This window comes from Pseudocercospora fijiensis (genome assembly GCF_000340215.1).
Source record: "Pseudocercospora fijiensis CIRAD86 unplaced genomic scaffold MYCFIscaffold_2, whole genome shotgun sequence".
Classification (NCBI taxonomy): domain Eukaryota; kingdom Fungi; phylum Ascomycota; class Dothideomycetes; order Mycosphaerellales; family Mycosphaerellaceae; genus Pseudocercospora; species Pseudocercospora fijiensis.
The window spans coordinates 621,716-636,767 of NW_006921533.1; the positions used below are offsets into that span (position 1 = coordinate 621,716).

Here is a 15,052-nt window from a genome sequence, read left to right on the forward strand (position 1 = left end):
GCGCACCCGCTTCCTCGGCAAACACGCACAGCTGACGCAGGAATGGTGGCTCTCCGGCAAAAAATCTTGGCTTCTGATTGCACATGCAGTAGCGGCAGCCATGAATGGAGCCGCTGCCCACGCGACGACCGTGCTGTGGGTGGAGCGTACTAAGCGTAGGCGAGGTGTAAGACGTGACCTGATTCTTTTGCAATGCGCTTTCACTTCTCCTCCACCCGCCTTTGCGCAGAAGAATCCCCTCTCGTAGGATGGCATCGCCTACGTCGTCATCGTCCTCGGCGCAGCCAGCACATATTTCGGAAGATGTCACAACCAAGACCAACGTCTCGAGGACGTCGAAAGAGCTGGCAGCGTTTGATCGAATGGTCGATGATGGCGAGGACTTGGACTATCATGGCCATCTCAAGTCGTCGCGGCAGGGGGACCGAGGCTTTACGAAGAATGATCGGCAGGATATGAAGAGGATGGGGAAAGAGCAGGAATTGAGGAGAAACTTCAGAGGCCTGTCGACAATCGCTTTTACTGTCATTCTACAAGGAACGTGGGAAGTGCTGTTGGCGGCGTCTTATCAAGGCATGTACAGTGGTGGGCTGGCGGGCTTGTTCTGGTCATACATTTGGACGTTTATCGGCTTCTCGCTTGTCGTTGTCAGCTTGGCTGAGATGGCGTCAATGGCACCGACTAGTGGAGGACAGGTGAGTTGTTTACGTGCCTATATACTGACGGCTTGTGCTGACTGTGCTTGTAGTATCACTGGGTATCTGAGTTTGCTCCTCCCAAGTATCAGAAACTCCTCTCCTACTTCACCGGTTGGATGTCAACCCTCTCATGGCAGGCAGGAACAGCTTCTGGACCTTTTCTGGTGGGCACGCTCATACAAAGTCTGGCATACATCAACCACCCCGAATATAGCGCGACTAACTGGCAAGGCACTCTCTGCGTGTGGGCCATTACTCTGATCGTACTTCTCGGCAACGTCTATGGAGGAAATGCCATGCCAGTCTTTCAAAATCTGATGCTCATATTGCACGTTTTCGGATTCCTCACCATCATAGTCTGCATCTGGGTCCTGGCACCACGAAACTCCGCAGAAGTGGTCTTCACTCAATTCTACAACGGCGGCAACTGGTCTTCGATGGGCCTCGCTCTTATGGTTGGCCAGATTTCCGCCATCTACGCTTGCATTTGTAGCGATGCTGCGGCACACATGTCAGAAGAGATCAAAGACGCAGGCCGCACAGTCCCGAAAGCGATGATAGGCTCCTACGTCCTAAACGGTGGCCTCGGAATCGTCTTTCTGGTAACATTCCTCTTCAGCGTCGTAGATCTCGAAGGCGCTCTCAACGACGAAACCGGCTACCCATTCCTCTACGTCTTCAAAAACGCCTTCTCCCTCCCCGCCGTCAACGCCCTCGCCTCAATCGTCATAATCCTAATCTTCGCCGGAACCCTCTCCTACAACCTCAGCACATCCCGCCAAACCTGGTCTTTCGCCCGTGACCAAGGCCTCCCCTTCTCGAATTGGCTCGCAAAAGTCAACGTCAACCTCGAAGTCCCCGCGAACTCCGTCATCTTCACCTGCGGCTTTACCATCGTCCTCTCCTTCATCAACTTCGGCTCCGACGTGGCTTTCAACGCCATCATATCCCTAAACCTCGTCTCCCTGATGATCACATATCAGATCTCCATCGCTTGCGTTCTATATCGACGCATCTACCAACCGGAACTTCTCCCCAAAGCGAGATGGAGTTTGGGGAAATGGGGTGTTGCGATTAATTCTGGGGGTTTGGCGTATAGTACTTTTTGCTTCTTTTGGTGTTTCTGGCCGAATGTGTATCAGCCCAGTTTGGTGGATTTCAATTGGAGTGTGTTGATGTTCATTGTTGTGGCGATAATCGCGGCGATTGATTGGGTTCTCAGGGCGCGACATGTGTATAAAGGACCAGTCGTACTTGTCGAGGGATGGAGGGAGCAGTAGTAGTAGTAGTAAGAGGTCTCTCTGTGATGTGTATTATGGATGTTGCATTTCAGCGAGCATTGTACGCATGAGTTCTTTTTTTTTTTAAGTATACACACTCTCCGTAATAGAATTAACCTGCAACCCCCTCTCAGCAAGTTCCGCCCCCTCCAAAAACCTGAGAGGCATCCAAACCAAATGCCCCCGAATCTTATCCAGTTCCTGCCTCACCACCTCCACCGGTTGAAATTCATCAAACACATGTCCAGCTTTCCTCGACCCCTTGGATCCCAGAAACTTATCATACTCCTCAAAAGTCTTGACGTTATCGTCCGGGTCGGCGTGGAAAATGTGGCGAAAGACTTTCGTGTTGATGGTGGCGTTCTGCGTCCACATTTCCCAGAGCGAGTCCGAGAGCGGGTCTTGGATGAATTCGTCCCATTCGTCGTTGTGGTACCAGTCGTTGTCGGCGTCGCCGGGGGGTTGGGCGTTGATGTCGTTTTCGGCGTCGAGGGGGTGGGGTGGTAGGAGGCCGAGATGTTCGCGCCAGAGCATGCGGCGGAGAGTGGCGGCGTGGTGGCCGGCTGTGAATTCTTCGCCGTTCATGCGGGATGGAAGGGGTAGCGTGTCTTCCATGACGATACTGAGCTCGGAATCGTGGAAGCCGATTTGACTTCGGTCGTTGATGTTGGATGAGCCGCAGATGGCGATTCGGTCGTCTGCAATGAGGAGCTGGGGTGGGTTAGCTTGCATAACATAACCAATGCCGATGTCGCCGCGCGCGCACTCACCTTGCTGTGGATGTAAAGCTCTTCTTGCACAAAGTTCTCCAGCTCTTGCTGCCGAGCATCTTCACTCTCCTCATCGTCGCCATCTTTGCTACCATCTTCCTTACGACCGGCATACTGCTCCTCGCTCGGCTTCTTCTGGCCCAGCAAAGCATCATGAGCGATACTGTCCTGACTCTGGACATGATCGTCCATGTTTTGGTGCTGGTGTTCCTCAAATCTTCGCTTCTTGTCTGCGAGTACAGTAGCGTCGTCATTTTCATCTTCTGGATGAATTTTGTCTTTCTCGTCAAGGTCCAAAGACGTTCGTCTTCCTTTGTTGAACAGGGCCTTAAAACCACCTTCCATGGCGGTCTTTCGAGCGCCGACATTGGCGCTACCCTCCAGACTTTCACTTGCATGGACGCCCTCAGGCATGATCTCCTCGGCCTGAGCGCGCTGAACCTCCTGATATGTGACACCGCTCTTCTGCTCCTGTTCTTTGAGCTTAGGTGTCTTGTTGAGACGGTCATAAGAGCGCAGGTTGAAGCAGTACATGTACTGAGTTGGGTCGACGCCTGCAGCCTTTACCTTGCCGAAGATACTTTCGTCTCCACGACAGATTGACTTGTACTGGTAGTCCATGATGGCCCGGGTACCAGCTGCGGCGTTGTCTCGTAGATCACCAGCGAAACCGGGAATAGCAGGAATCACGATGATGACCCGGAACTTTCGGTTCTCCTTGGCCGCTGAGATGATGGCATCCGCAATGGCTCCACCAATTTGGTTGTGAATCGGCGCCTGGTTTGGACCAGTCGCAGTGATGAAGAATTGGTTCTCGATGTAAACATAGTGTTTTGCTTCCCTAATGACCTGGCAGTATGCGTTTTGAATGCTTTGCTCGGCGAGAATACCAGATGACCAATCGGCAGATGATCGTACCAATTGAGCATGAACCGTGCCTTGTGAGGTGACTATACCATGATCGACCTTATCGGAAGGTCCGTAACCCTTGCTCTTCTCAGCCATACCACCTGAAGCAGTAGTTGTGCCCTCCTTCTTCGGATCATTGCCAGTGACTTTGGCGTTCTCTTGATGTTGGGGCTTCAAGTGATCTTTGACAGCTTCTTGCTCGCCGCTGTGATGCGGCATGTGAACTCCATGTTCTCGCAGCTGCTTCTCAAGGCCGTGACCAAACCCATGCTGGTGTTTTGTATAACCATGCTCGTCAACTTCTTCCTGAGCATCTAGAAATTCTTCAGATTCGTCCTCCGCGATTGGCTGCTGTTCTGCGCCGCCCTCAGACGGTGGGTGCTGTCGTGTCTTGCCCTGTCTCGGATTGCCTCGCTTGTTCTGTAGCGGCGATAGTGGATGGCGTACGTAGTCTCCGACCGGATGCTTAGGTCTCTGCACACCGATGAGGTCCTCGTCTTCGCCGGTGCGTCCTGTCAGAGTAAGCCAGTCGTATCTTTCATCGCGCTTGTACTTGTCACGCTTGCAAAAATTCCATCGCAGGACAAAATGCTCGGCGATATCGTAAATGCAAGGTCCAATGACGCCCATAGCCACATCATGCCATGGCATCCTACCATAATCCGCTTTCGAGACCTCATTGCTCTTCCAATCTTGCACACTCTGGAAGTCCATGATGCGATTGTTGTTGAAGTCTTGACCCGGGAACATCTCATTCTGCACACCAGCTGGATGTGCGTCGGCAAGCACATGCTGGCGGTTGTCCCATCGACCGAAGCAAAGATCCAGACCTCCAATGAATGCAAGATCGTAGTCGATTACGATGAACTTTTCATGATGAGCCCAATAGAACGTCATATCAGAAGCATTCTCCAGGACGTTGTGGTCGGGATGTCGCATGAGTCTGATATTGCCATGTCCCGGAGTTCCTTCGGGGCATAGCGCCATCAGAGCCTTCTTGGTATGCTCGGAATTGCATGTCAACGCGTGTTGAACCTCTCGGTAGACGATGACATAGATTTTGACGCCTCTCTCTGCAGCACGCTTGAGCACGTTGTCCAATCGCCATTGCTGGTTGTGGTAGGGTGGTCTTCTCAAGAAGAGTTCCGGGCTCAGCCACCAGTCTTCGATGTAGATGGTTTCCTTGGCTCGCTCCAGTGCCACCGATACGGCATGGAAGTAGTCGCGTCCGTCAATGTACCACTTGATCAGATTGCCATCTCGCTCAGGCGCAAAGCTTTGAAAGCGATGGCGCTCGGCAATCTTTGTTCGCTTGGCATCAGTCCTCTGTTCGTGTTCCTCATCGTGCCGGTGATTTGTGTTGACCAGATTCTGAAACTTTCCCAGGCGATGCTTCAGATGGATGGCAGAGACCTTGGCATCGTGAAGCTTTGTATCTTTCAGCTTTTCACGCAGCTTTGCAAAAGTGCCTCCCTTCTCATGATCCTCGCCATCCAGATGCTTCTTCTGCTCTTCCGCGCTGCCAACATCGGAGGTCTTACCAACCATGCTTGCGGAAGAGCTGGGCCGAAGCAATGTGCAATGTTATCAGAGCGACAGGACGTGGTCGTTTTGATCGCACGGCATAGAGTTTTAGTGACACTGCCAGGATAATTCCTGATGTTCCCTGCAAATTCGGCATCCCCGCCATCGGTGACCTCATAGCGGGGCCAAAAGGATCACCAAGATTGAGTTTCAGCACAAGTTCGGTATCCCAGATCCGAAGAAGAAACTCCACGCACGCACCATGCGATGCGAGCCATTCATTGCCTGGCCTTCTTCCGTTCTTCTTATCTGGACAGCGAGGTTGTACCTGCCTGCAGCAACGACACATATTCCGTGATGAAGGGCTCGGATGTGATGTCCTTCACTCAGAATCCAAAGCCACTGCGGTCATCCCCCACTGCTGTCCCTGCTCCGACATGTCAAACTCAATTCTTTCCGCCGTCAAAATTTGCCCATGTCTCAGCACAGGCTTCTTAACCGCCTTACCATCGACTTTCAACCCCTTCACATACGGCTTCGTAGGGGCGCCAGGCGCAGAAATCGTAAGCGTATGCTCCTCGCCACCGATCCCACCCGTGGCAGCTCCGGAAGGGAATCGAATGGTGAGTTTCTCGAAAAACGGGGCACCGACGATGTACTCATCCGAAGCAGGGTTGACCGGATAGAAGCCCATTGCCGAGAAAATGTACCACGCGCTCATCTGGCCCAAGTCTTCGTTGCCGGAGAGTCCGGCGGCGGTAGCGTTGTAGTTCTGAGCGGCAATATCGCGGACGAGGGTAGCGGTCATGCCAGGATATCCGATTGCCGAGTACAGGTACGGGGCATGGTGCGAAGGCTCGTTGCTATGATCGTTGTGGCCGCCGCCGAAATATTCGTCGAGTTTGCTTCGCATCTTTGCGCGGCTGCCCATTAGCTTGGCAAGGCCTAGGGGATCGTGCATGACATTGAATGTGTAGATCCAGTCATCACCTTCAGCCCAGCCTTGTTCGCTGCCTGCCCACGTGCCGTTGTCATTCTTCGCTTCCATGAACCCGGTCTCGGAATTGTAGATGTTACGGTAATTCATGCTTCGCTTGTGCAGCTCTGCAGCGGTCTTCTCATCACCAGCATGCTGCGCGACGATCGCAGCCGCGTGGTCATCGAACGCATAGTCGAGAGTCCTGCTAGCACTTTCACTCCACCTATCATTTGCGACATAGCCTTTGCTCAGGTACGTCGTCAGTCCTGCTCGTACCTCGTCAGGAGTGTATGCTTCTCGATCGTAATAGAGCAGCTCCGTGTCGTTGATGGGCGGCTCATAGGCATTCTTCTTCACGCCCTCCCAAGCCTTCTTGACATCGAAATCTTTGAATCCTCTGGCAAGTGCATTTGCAAGCACTGCATCAACATGCGTTCCGATCATGATGTTTGTCTCTACCACATTGGCCCACATCGGCAACCGGCCAGCCCAATCATAGATCTTGACGAGAGATCGCATCATAGAATTGACACGCTCTGGCGCGAACATGGTGAGTAAGCTGTGTTCCGCGCGAAACGTGTCCCAGATTGACCAGGACTGGTAATACGAATCTGCTTCCGAATGAACACTATCCGTGTACCCGCTATAATACGTCCTTTTGCCCTGGCCTTTCGAAAATGGCTCCGAGAAATCGGAAGGATATTGCAGAGCATGGAAAAGGCCAGTATACCAAATCGTCCGTTGATCATGATCCCCATCAGTCTTATTGACTCCTTCAATCGTCACTCGTCCAAGCTTCTCAAGCCAAGCGTTCTTCAAATCGTCCACAGCTTGTGCGAAAGTCACCCGTGCCGGCGCCTCAATCTCAAGATTCGCTCTAGCCTGCTCGATACTGACGAAAGAAACCCCCGTCCGGACTTCAACATATCTCGTCCCTTTCGCAAATTTGACATAAGCTCCTAGCACATCTCCTTTCCCCTCGACCTTGCCGTCATGTTTTTGCTCTGCATTCGCAACTCCAAACGACTCAAAAGGCTCCGAGAATCGTGAAACAAAATACCCAGAGAATCCATCGGCACGAAGAGGACCTAGAGCGGAATCTTGTCGTTGCGGATTGCTGCCAGAAATTTCTTGACTTTTTTCATCCACAAAGATACTGCCGGTCCAGTTCTTACGAGTAGCTTGAACGAATACGTAAGGCTGGTCTGAGCCTGCATTGCTGAAATCTACCAGTAGCCGTCCAACGTGGGAAGTAGCTGTCATTGCCACTTTAATGAGACCAGGTCCTGGATTCGCATGCGTGTAGGAAGTCGGCGCAACGGGCACATCTCTTCGAATCCTCCCATTCGCGCCAGCTTGCACAACATCTGGAACATCTCCCGCCCCTCCAGGCACAGGCGAAAAAATACTCTCCGTCAAATTCCAATCCCCTTCAACAGCAACCGCCTCCATCTCCACCTCATAAACATGCGGCGTACTAACCTCATCCCTCTTAAAAAACCTCCTCCCCCTCTTCACAAACCCCGTTTCCACCTCTCCAACCCCAGGGCAAATCACAACCTGTCCAGACTCCCCCATCCAAATCGCAGGCTGATGCGTCGCTTGAAAACCATGGATATATCCATCCATCTCATGATACGGACATTGACTGATAAAATTCTTCACGCATTGAAATCAGCAGTCCACCTCATCATCACACAACCTTGCATTACAACTCAATGTATCTTACTTACCTCCCTCGTCTGCGCCACCCACCTCGTCATACCAAAAGGCATCCCAACACTAGGAATCATGCCTCCATTTCCATTCGGCGTAATCCCAAAGGTTCCGATTTTGGGATTTACGAATTTTAAAACTCCAACGTTATCGTGGTATTGATTTCCCGGTACCGCAGCAGTCGTGGCAGAATCAAAGAAATATGAATGTAGAAAATACACGCTTGAGAAGAACATGATGGCGTAAGATGTCAGACGAAGAAGTCTGGTGGAGGAAGAAGACATTGAATGCATTTTCCTTCTTCTTCTTCTTCTATGATTGGAATGGCCTGCTGTGGTGGTAGAGGAAGGCGAAGGATCATCCGTTGCGGGGAGGTGCAGCAGGGTAACATCGTCGTGGCATCCTGCAGAAGTGGCGTGGCACACAGTGCAAAGATGCGACTGTCTGTCGGCGAATGTGTCGCGATGTGGAGGAGATGGAAGAAATGATGATGAAATTTGGAGAGCGATGATGGAGGATTATCGAGGAAGAAGACGTCTACAGGCAAGATTGTAGAATACAGCGCCGGGATGGCCTTGGCATGGCCTGACAGGGTTCCGTCAGCAATACATTCATCTCAGTACATACAGCAGCAGTATACTGCTTTTAGAACAGCCCGTCCTCTATCTGTTTCAAATCTAAACATCTACAAGCACCACCGTCACAAAGCTGAACCATATTTCTCTCAGGCGGGAGGTCTTTCAGCAGCGCATTACGGTTTCTCAGCCACTCGCTGTTCGATCCGCCTCCAATACGGAGGATGGTGTAGTTGGGTCGCACGGTCTCGCGAGCCTTCTTCAAAGCTGCTTCCGCCGCATCGCCCTCGCCAACGATCATGAGGCCTTTCATTCCCAGCTTTGATGCCACAACGCTCGACAGCATGCCGCTAAACAAGCCAGGATGCTGCTCGATTTCGACTTCGAAGCACGCCACGACTCGTCGACCCATCTTCTCGTATTCCGCGTCATTGAGCAAAGACCCCAAGCGGAACAAGTTCGCAGCACTAACCCCGTTGACGCTTGGCTCGGCATTATCCATTGCATCTTTGGTCCGGATGAGAATGTCAGGTTGATCGGCTGGTGTCGAGAAGAAGCCATACTTCAAATCATCCCAGAACAGCTTGTTTTGGGTCTTCTGTAGAGTTTCGGCGAACTCAAGCCACCGGCTGTCGAACGTGGCCTCATAGAGATCAAGCAATCCGGAAACGAAGAAGGCGTAATCGTCAGCGAATCCTTGAGTTTCTCCGGGCCCTTCGCGATACACTCTCTTGAGAGTGCCGGTTGCCGGATCGAATAAATGCTCTTGTATGCACGTGACCGCTCTGACCGCGCTGGACAAATAACGCGTTGCCTGAGCCGGCGCACTTGATTGCAAGACAGCACTCGTACGCGCAAGACCACCAATAGCTAACCCGTTCCAAGATGTCACGATTTTGTCGTCCAGTGCAGGCCTGGGCCGAGTCTTTTCCCGATGCGCAAGCAGTTTCTGTCTACCATCCAGAATCATTTGTTTCACTTCATCCTCGGGCAGTCCAAGCTCCTTGGCTAGATCCGGAATGTCGTATTGTACGCACAGTGTATTCTGCCCCGCGAGCTCGCCTTGCGCATCAGATCGCTGATCGATGTTGCCCTCAGGACGGACATTCCAGTACTTGGCGCAAATATCGACTTGAGCATCACCCAGCACCTGTTTGAACTCGTCAAAGGTCCAGACATAGTACGCGCCTTCGCGCTTTTCTTTATCGGAGACGGTAGGTGAAGAGTCTGCATCCTCGGCGGAACAAATGCCCCCGAGCGGAGACTGCATTGGGGGGCTCGTCAAATAGGTGGCGATGTCAATGGCAGTTTCCAGGAACAAGGGCGATTTTGTCAATAGATAAGCGTCCAGATACACAGGTAGCAACTGAGCATTATCGTAAAGCATTTTCTCGAAATGCGGCAGGCTCCAGTCCCGTGTGACCGAGTATCTCGCGAATCCGTGGCCAATCTGATCTTTGATACCGCCCTTCGCCATCGCCGCAAGGGTATTCACGGCCATTGCGCGCGCCTCTACGCACTCCTTTTCCCCAACAATCTCGCGCACCACACTTGGATAGGCTGCAACTCTGAGCAGAGGACGAATATGCACCGGAGTCGGGAATTTAGGCGCTCCTCCAAAGCCATGGTGCTTGGGATCGTAACGCATCTTGTAGTGCTGGAAGGCATCATCGAGCAAATCCAGCTCCAGTTCGTCTTCATCGTCTGTGCGACCGTTCTTACCGCCAATGCTGCCTTCTTGCGCAAATTCGCGAAGCTGTCTGGTGATCTCTTTACCACTCTGTCTTACTCTAGCTTCTTGCTCTTTCCAAGTTGTTGCGATCTTGATCAAAATATCCTCAAAGCCTCCCGCTGCCTGCAATCTCTCGCTCTTAGGACCAGGCCAGTATGTGCCTCCAAATACGGGTTCGAGATCGGGAGTGACAAAAACATTCATAGGCCAACCGCCGCCGCCATTGGTAGCCTGGAGAAAGTCCATGTACTGCCTGTCAATGTCCGGACGCTCTTCACGATCAATTTTCACAGGGATGAAATTTTCGTTCAGCAATCGTGAAATACGCGGGTCGTCGAAGCTCTCATGGGCCATGACATGACACCAATGGCATGCGGAATATCCGATAGAGACGAAGAGCAGTCGGTTGGTCTTTCGCGCCAGCTCGAGCGTTTCTGGATTCCACAGTTGCCATGCAGTGGGATTGTCCTTGTGGCTCCTCACATACGGGCTCTTGCTCTCGCCGCAGCGGTTTGTGAGCGAGAGCGCCCTGTCGAGAGCGGGCGGACTGGCCATCGTGGAATATGCGGGTTGATGTCTGGGTGCTATCGAGAAGCGATTTGTGCGACTGGCATAGTTCGACTTCGCAAAGAGCAAGGACCTAGGAAGCGCAAGACCTCTGCTCCCGAGTGTTCGGCGCAATGCAAAGAGCATCCACCAAGATCATTCAGTTATGTAAAAAGAGATGGCTTGACCTACCATCTGTCGCGTGGAAGCGTGAAGAAAATCTCTGCCTCAACGCCGAAGCTGCAGCATTTTCGCTCGCCATTCTGTAGCTTTCCGTAACTCGAGACCGAAAGAATGTGCTTGACGGCTCGCGTGAGGGGGCGCATGACAAGATAACCTTAAAGCGACTGCGCTCCTCATCAGGCTCAACCTGCTTTGTTGACGTGATCTTGTCGTCTGCGAAGACTGAACGATGTTGTTCGTATGGGGGCCATGGAGCGGACTCGCTCTTCTATTGGTTCTTGAGGCAGGGTAGTCCACTGGCCACGGTACCTCATCTCATAGAACCGTAAATTAAATGACCATCACAAGGCTTCAAGGCTTTAATCAAAAGATACGAGCCTCTAGCACGCTACAAACGAGGCCGTCGAATGCATAGGTTGATATACTTACATCTCGCAAGCACAGTGAAGGTAAAGTCTTGGACGCGCGGCGCCATCAGACGCAATCGTGAACCATTTATTTCATTTGGGAGCGTGACTGTCATTGATCGAATCGAAGCTTTGGGAGTGCCACAAACCATCCCTCCCCTACACTGAAAGAGGAAACTATGCACAAAGAAGCAGAGGGGTAATAAAGCCAATGAGCCATCAGGCCTCTCGTCTCATCTCGGTCTCTGTCCAGCAGATGCAGCGAGCTATCCCGGAAGATATGCAAGAGCGCTCTGTCGGGTATGACAGACAGAGAACAGTGGTTAGGAAGGCAAGATGTGCTCTGGGCGCCTCAACGAGTGTAAATGCCGGATTCCGCACTCAAATCAAACGCCACCGATGCACGCATTTCCTGGAAGACCATCGCTCTCGGTCGCGTCGTAAGTTCTGCAAGGGTCCCATGCGGACTGTAGAATGGAGATGCTGTCAAATGCGAGAAATCTATGACGAGCCGCCGTAGTTCCACTGAACAGAAGGCATGCCCTTTGGCTTTGGCACGTTCGTAGCATACTCGCCGGCGTAGTTGCCTGTGAGAAGTCAGTATTCAATCACGGTAGTTCATCTGAGATGGGGAGTTCTTACCTGGGCTCTTGTAGTTGCAGACGGTGAAGTATGGAGAGACGCCGCTTCCGGTGTTGGCAAGACCGTTGGGGCAGTGGTGAGTGGCGCAGGCAACGTGTGTAGTACCCTTCCAAACGATCTGAGAGAAGTGACCCCACTTTTCGAAATCGGTCATGTCTGGATTGTCCTTGCCGTACTGGCTGGCGAAGTATGGCTCTTCACCGTTGTAGAAAAGGTCGGTAATGATAGCGGAAACATTGGCTGGCTCAACGCCAGCAGCAATGTTCTGACCGTAGCCACCGCCGTTGACCTGGGTGTTATGGGCGTAGACGCAGCTCTGGGCAATTAGCAGAGCGGTGTTGTACAGGTCGTCCGACCACTGGACGTCTGGGCAGGAGTGGTTGGCACGGTGCAGGTTGTGGTGGTAGACAACCAGGCCGTTGTAATCGGTTGGGGCAGCACCAGTGCCAGCGTTTGTGGCAGGTGAAGACGGCTGGGAGGATGGGGCACCGTAAGTTGGAGGAGCCTGTTGAGTTGGTGTAGTCGAGGTTGATGGCTGAGGTGTCGGGGTGGGTTCCGGTTGCTGCTGAACAGTCGTGTATGCAACCGATGGGTGCCAGTTGTTGTGGTGGCCGTAATGCTGAGGAGCTGGTGCAGAAGAAGACGAAGACGAAGACGAAGGGGTCGGCTCGGCTGGAGGGGCGTAGCCAGCGAAGACGGTGACAATGTCCGTCACATAGACGACGTCGTAGGCAGTTTGGACGACTGCACGCTTCTCGTTGTTGAATGGGACGGCGAGCGCACCAGCGGCGAAGGCGGCGAGGGCAATTGAGGATCGCATCTTCCAAACGAGTGATGATTGATGACGGGTTGGTGTGGTGTGGAAGTTTGTTGCTTTGTTCGGGGATCGCAGATCCGTGAGACCGTTGGTTTAATGACTGTCGCAAGGTGAATGTTAGCCGCTGTCTTGCCTGCAGACAAAGCTGTCACAAATGAGGGTGATGGTAGTGGTGAAGGAATGTGGTGGAGTGTAGTGCAGTGTGATGCCAGCGTCAGTGCCTGTACTTATGTAGGTAGCGCTGACGGTGCAATGCGACGCTGACTGCCAAGTGAGGGAGGCGGCGGCAATGAGGGCGCCTGTGAAGGTGTTGTCGTCTGATTGCTTGCAGAGACTCACCTGACGATGCTCCTCGCAGAGGGCTGGGCTGGGCGGGTGGAGGGTGCAGTGGTGTGCGACTGCGTGGCGCGTGTTGATATTCTCAGAAAGAACGTGGTGCAGAGACTGGCTGCTGTCGGTGGTGACGGTGTTGTGAGTCGGGGAGAAGTCGCTGAAGAGACGGACGAGGATGGTGGTGGTGGTTTTGATTAGATGCGCAGGGTTGCGTGAGGAAGGAGCCGAACTAAAAGCAGGGGCGGCTGCCCGAAACAGCCGTTGGCGCGCTTGCTCGCACTTGTCACTTGTGACGGTTAGCTTGCTTGGTCTTTGTCGGATTGGCCAGAGGCGTGAAATATGGCTCGGGAGCAGAGAACGGCGGTGTTTGTTCACTTTGTTGCAGCACTTTGTAGTCTATAAATGTCATTGTACGTTGTGAAAGCGGGCATTGCTGCAGATTCGCCTGCCCAGACAATCACTGGAATGCGTGCGCTGACGCCATGTCTTGACTCTTGACATTCGACCTCTTTCTGCGTCGAAACGTTTGTGCGATTACGAGATGCTGTATTCATATGATAGTTCTATACTGCGCTGGCGGTTTCATGGCGCTTCTGGCTTCCGGGTACCTTGCATACCCCCCGCATCGACCAGTAACCGATGAGCGCCACGTAGTAGCGTCACCGTCACTGTCAATCAGGGGTGATGTGATCAGCAGTAGGCCAATCATCCAAGCCGATGAGCCGATGCGCGCGAGCCGATTCTTCGCGCGCATCATCAGAAACGCTGCCACACATTTCTCACACCTGCACCTGCCACAGCCTGCAAGCGGGCAATAATTAGTCGTATCTCGGTATGCCTCCCTCGCCAACCTCATCACGCGGGAAACAGGAAGAGAAATCCGAACGAAAAAGAAGCACGCAACTACCCACAGCGAAGATTGCGTGGGGATGTTTTGTGTCGCAGTCATCCCAGGCGACGATCGCCGCTGAATCACACGTGCGCCGTGTGATCCGTACCAGTGCTCCTGATGAGCTGCTTCGACGTTCCTTCGTGAATAATAATAATAAGAATCAGGGCGAGTCGTCCCGGCGCTAACGTTAAGATAGTTCTACCCTTATACCACGCGACCTGAGAATGGCGTTTCCACGGCGCCTGTTCCGATCGTGGCCATGACGGAAGACAGCGGGGACGAAAAGTCTTCTGCATCTAGGCCTGACGTCGTGTCTCATCAAGGGGAACCCAACAATTTCTGCATGCTGCCGCAAGTCGCACGTCGTTTCACCATTGTGAAGTCCTACTGCTTGTCACACTCAGCGCCGGGCTTGACACGAGTGCGAACGAGGTCTGGGAGGTTCAGCTAAGTAATGCATACTCAATTCTGATTAAGAGCACATCGGAAGCACAACGCGACAGCGCTTCTCTTGTTGACAGCCTGCGACCACAATCACGAACTTCCGAGAGGGTTGTGCGCAGTGCCACCCACCAGAGAAACGGAATCGTGCATTGCAGATGACTTTCTCCGCAAGGAGGCACACGTGTTCGCAGTCCAGACTACTATCACGGTGCATCGAAACAGATCACATCCGTGGGCCAACCACAAGAGGAAATGCATGTTTCGCCACGGACCAGATTTGCTCGCCTCGCCTCGCCTCACCAATATCACCTCAGAGCTCATGCTGTCTTCGCCAGTGGCAGACCAAAGAACACCCTTCTGGGCCATCGCACGAAAATATTGATTTCTGACGTGAATGCAGCGAGACCGTCTCCACCTTGCTGCCATGCGACCGTCGCCAACGCACCCCATCCTCAAGCATGCCTGCGCTGGGAATTGCGGAGGTGCATGCTGTACAGTATGCAGCCATCCTCAGAAACACGCTACATGTGCGACAAAACTTGCACCACCGCTCGAACAACAACCGTATATTCTAGACAACACCGAGGTCTACATACAGCATCCAA

At 52.8% G+C, this 15,052-nt stretch overlaps 5 protein-coding genes across 5 annotated transcripts; 1 reads left to right on the forward strand and 4 right to left on the reverse strand.

The window, feature by feature from the left end:
• Positions 1 to 362: 362 nt before the first annotated feature.
• Positions 363 to 1,978, forward strand: MYCFIDRAFT_132716 (uncharacterized protein; the record flags this gene model as incomplete). The annotated part of the gene is made up of 2 exons (XM_007924801.1): positions 363 to 695; positions 749 to 1,978. The coding sequence occupies 2 exons, from the start codon at positions 363 to 365 to the stop codon at positions 1,976 to 1,978; spliced, it is 1,563 nt and encodes a 520-aa protein (XP_007922992.1).
• Positions 1,310 to 5,213, reverse strand: MYCFIDRAFT_60226 (uncharacterized protein). Its single transcript, XM_007924468.1, has 5 exons — positions 4,105 to 5,213; positions 3,135 to 3,735; positions 2,841 to 3,086; positions 2,749 to 2,792; positions 1,310 to 2,689 (listed from the first exon to the last, which is right to left on the reverse strand). Exons 1-5 carry the CDS (start codon positions 5,203 to 5,205, stop codon positions 2,063 to 2,065), a joined length of 2,619 nt encoding a protein of 872 aa, XP_007922659.1. The 5' UTR covers positions 5,206 to 5,213; the 3' UTR covers positions 1,310 to 2,062.
• A 377-nt stretch (positions 5,214 to 5,590) lies between these two features.
• MYCFIDRAFT_10740 (glycoside hydrolase family 92 protein) lies at positions 5,591 to 8,013 on the reverse strand (the record flags this gene model as incomplete). Its single annotated transcript, XM_007924118.1, has 3 exons — positions 5,591 to 7,428; positions 7,570 to 7,819; positions 7,894 to 8,013. Coding segments are annotated over 3 exons (2,208 nt in total), but the record flags the coding sequence as incomplete, so codon positions are not given.
• Positions 8,014 to 8,465: 452 nt separating this feature from the next.
• MYCFIDRAFT_60228 (uncharacterized protein) lies at positions 8,466 to 10,955 on the reverse strand. Its single transcript, XM_007924469.1, has one exon. It carries the CDS (start codon positions 10,874 to 10,876, stop codon positions 8,522 to 8,524), a length of 2,355 nt encoding a protein of 784 aa, XP_007922660.1. The 5' UTR covers positions 10,877 to 10,955; the 3' UTR covers positions 8,466 to 8,521.
• A 413-nt stretch (positions 10,956 to 11,368) lies between these two features.
• Positions 11,369 to 13,243, reverse strand: MYCFIDRAFT_210209 (uncharacterized protein). Its single transcript, XM_007924802.1, has 3 exons — positions 13,118 to 13,243; positions 11,962 to 12,878; positions 11,369 to 11,906 (listed from the first exon to the last, which is right to left on the reverse strand). Exons 2-3 carry the CDS (start codon positions 12,779 to 12,781, stop codon positions 11,821 to 11,823), a joined length of 906 nt encoding a protein of 301 aa, XP_007922993.1. The 5' UTR covers positions 12,782 to 12,878; positions 13,118 to 13,243; the 3' UTR covers positions 11,369 to 11,820.
• Between the last annotated feature and the right edge of the window lie 1,809 nt (positions 13,244 to 15,052).

Bases quoted from the DNA above. Each gene is read 5' to 3' on its own strand.
- MYCFIDRAFT_60226 (XM_007924468.1), bottom strand. From the start codon at position 5,205: ATGGTTGGTAAGACCTCCGATGTTGGCAGCGCGGAAGAGCAGAAGAAG. The intron at 2,793-2,840 runs GTAGCAAAGATG...CTCGGCAGCAAG, and splicing joins TGCCGGTCGTAAGGAAGATG to AGCTGGAGAACTTTGTGCAA. The intron at 2,690-2,748 runs GTGAGTGCGCGC...AACCCACCCCAG, and splicing joins AGCTTTACATCCACAGCAAG to CTCCTCATTGCAGACGACCG.
- MYCFIDRAFT_60228 (XM_007924469.1), bottom strand. From the start codon at position 10,876: ATGCTCTTTGCATTGCGCCGAACACTCGGGAGCAGAGGTCTTGCGCTT.
- MYCFIDRAFT_210209 (XM_007924802.1), bottom strand. From the start codon at position 12,781: ATGCGATCCTCAATTGCCCTCGCCGCCTTCGCCGCTGGTGCGCTCGCC. The intron at 11,907-11,961 runs GTAAGAACTCCC...GACTTCTCACAG, and splicing joins CTGCAACTACAAGAGCCCAG to GCAACTACGCCGGCGAGTAT.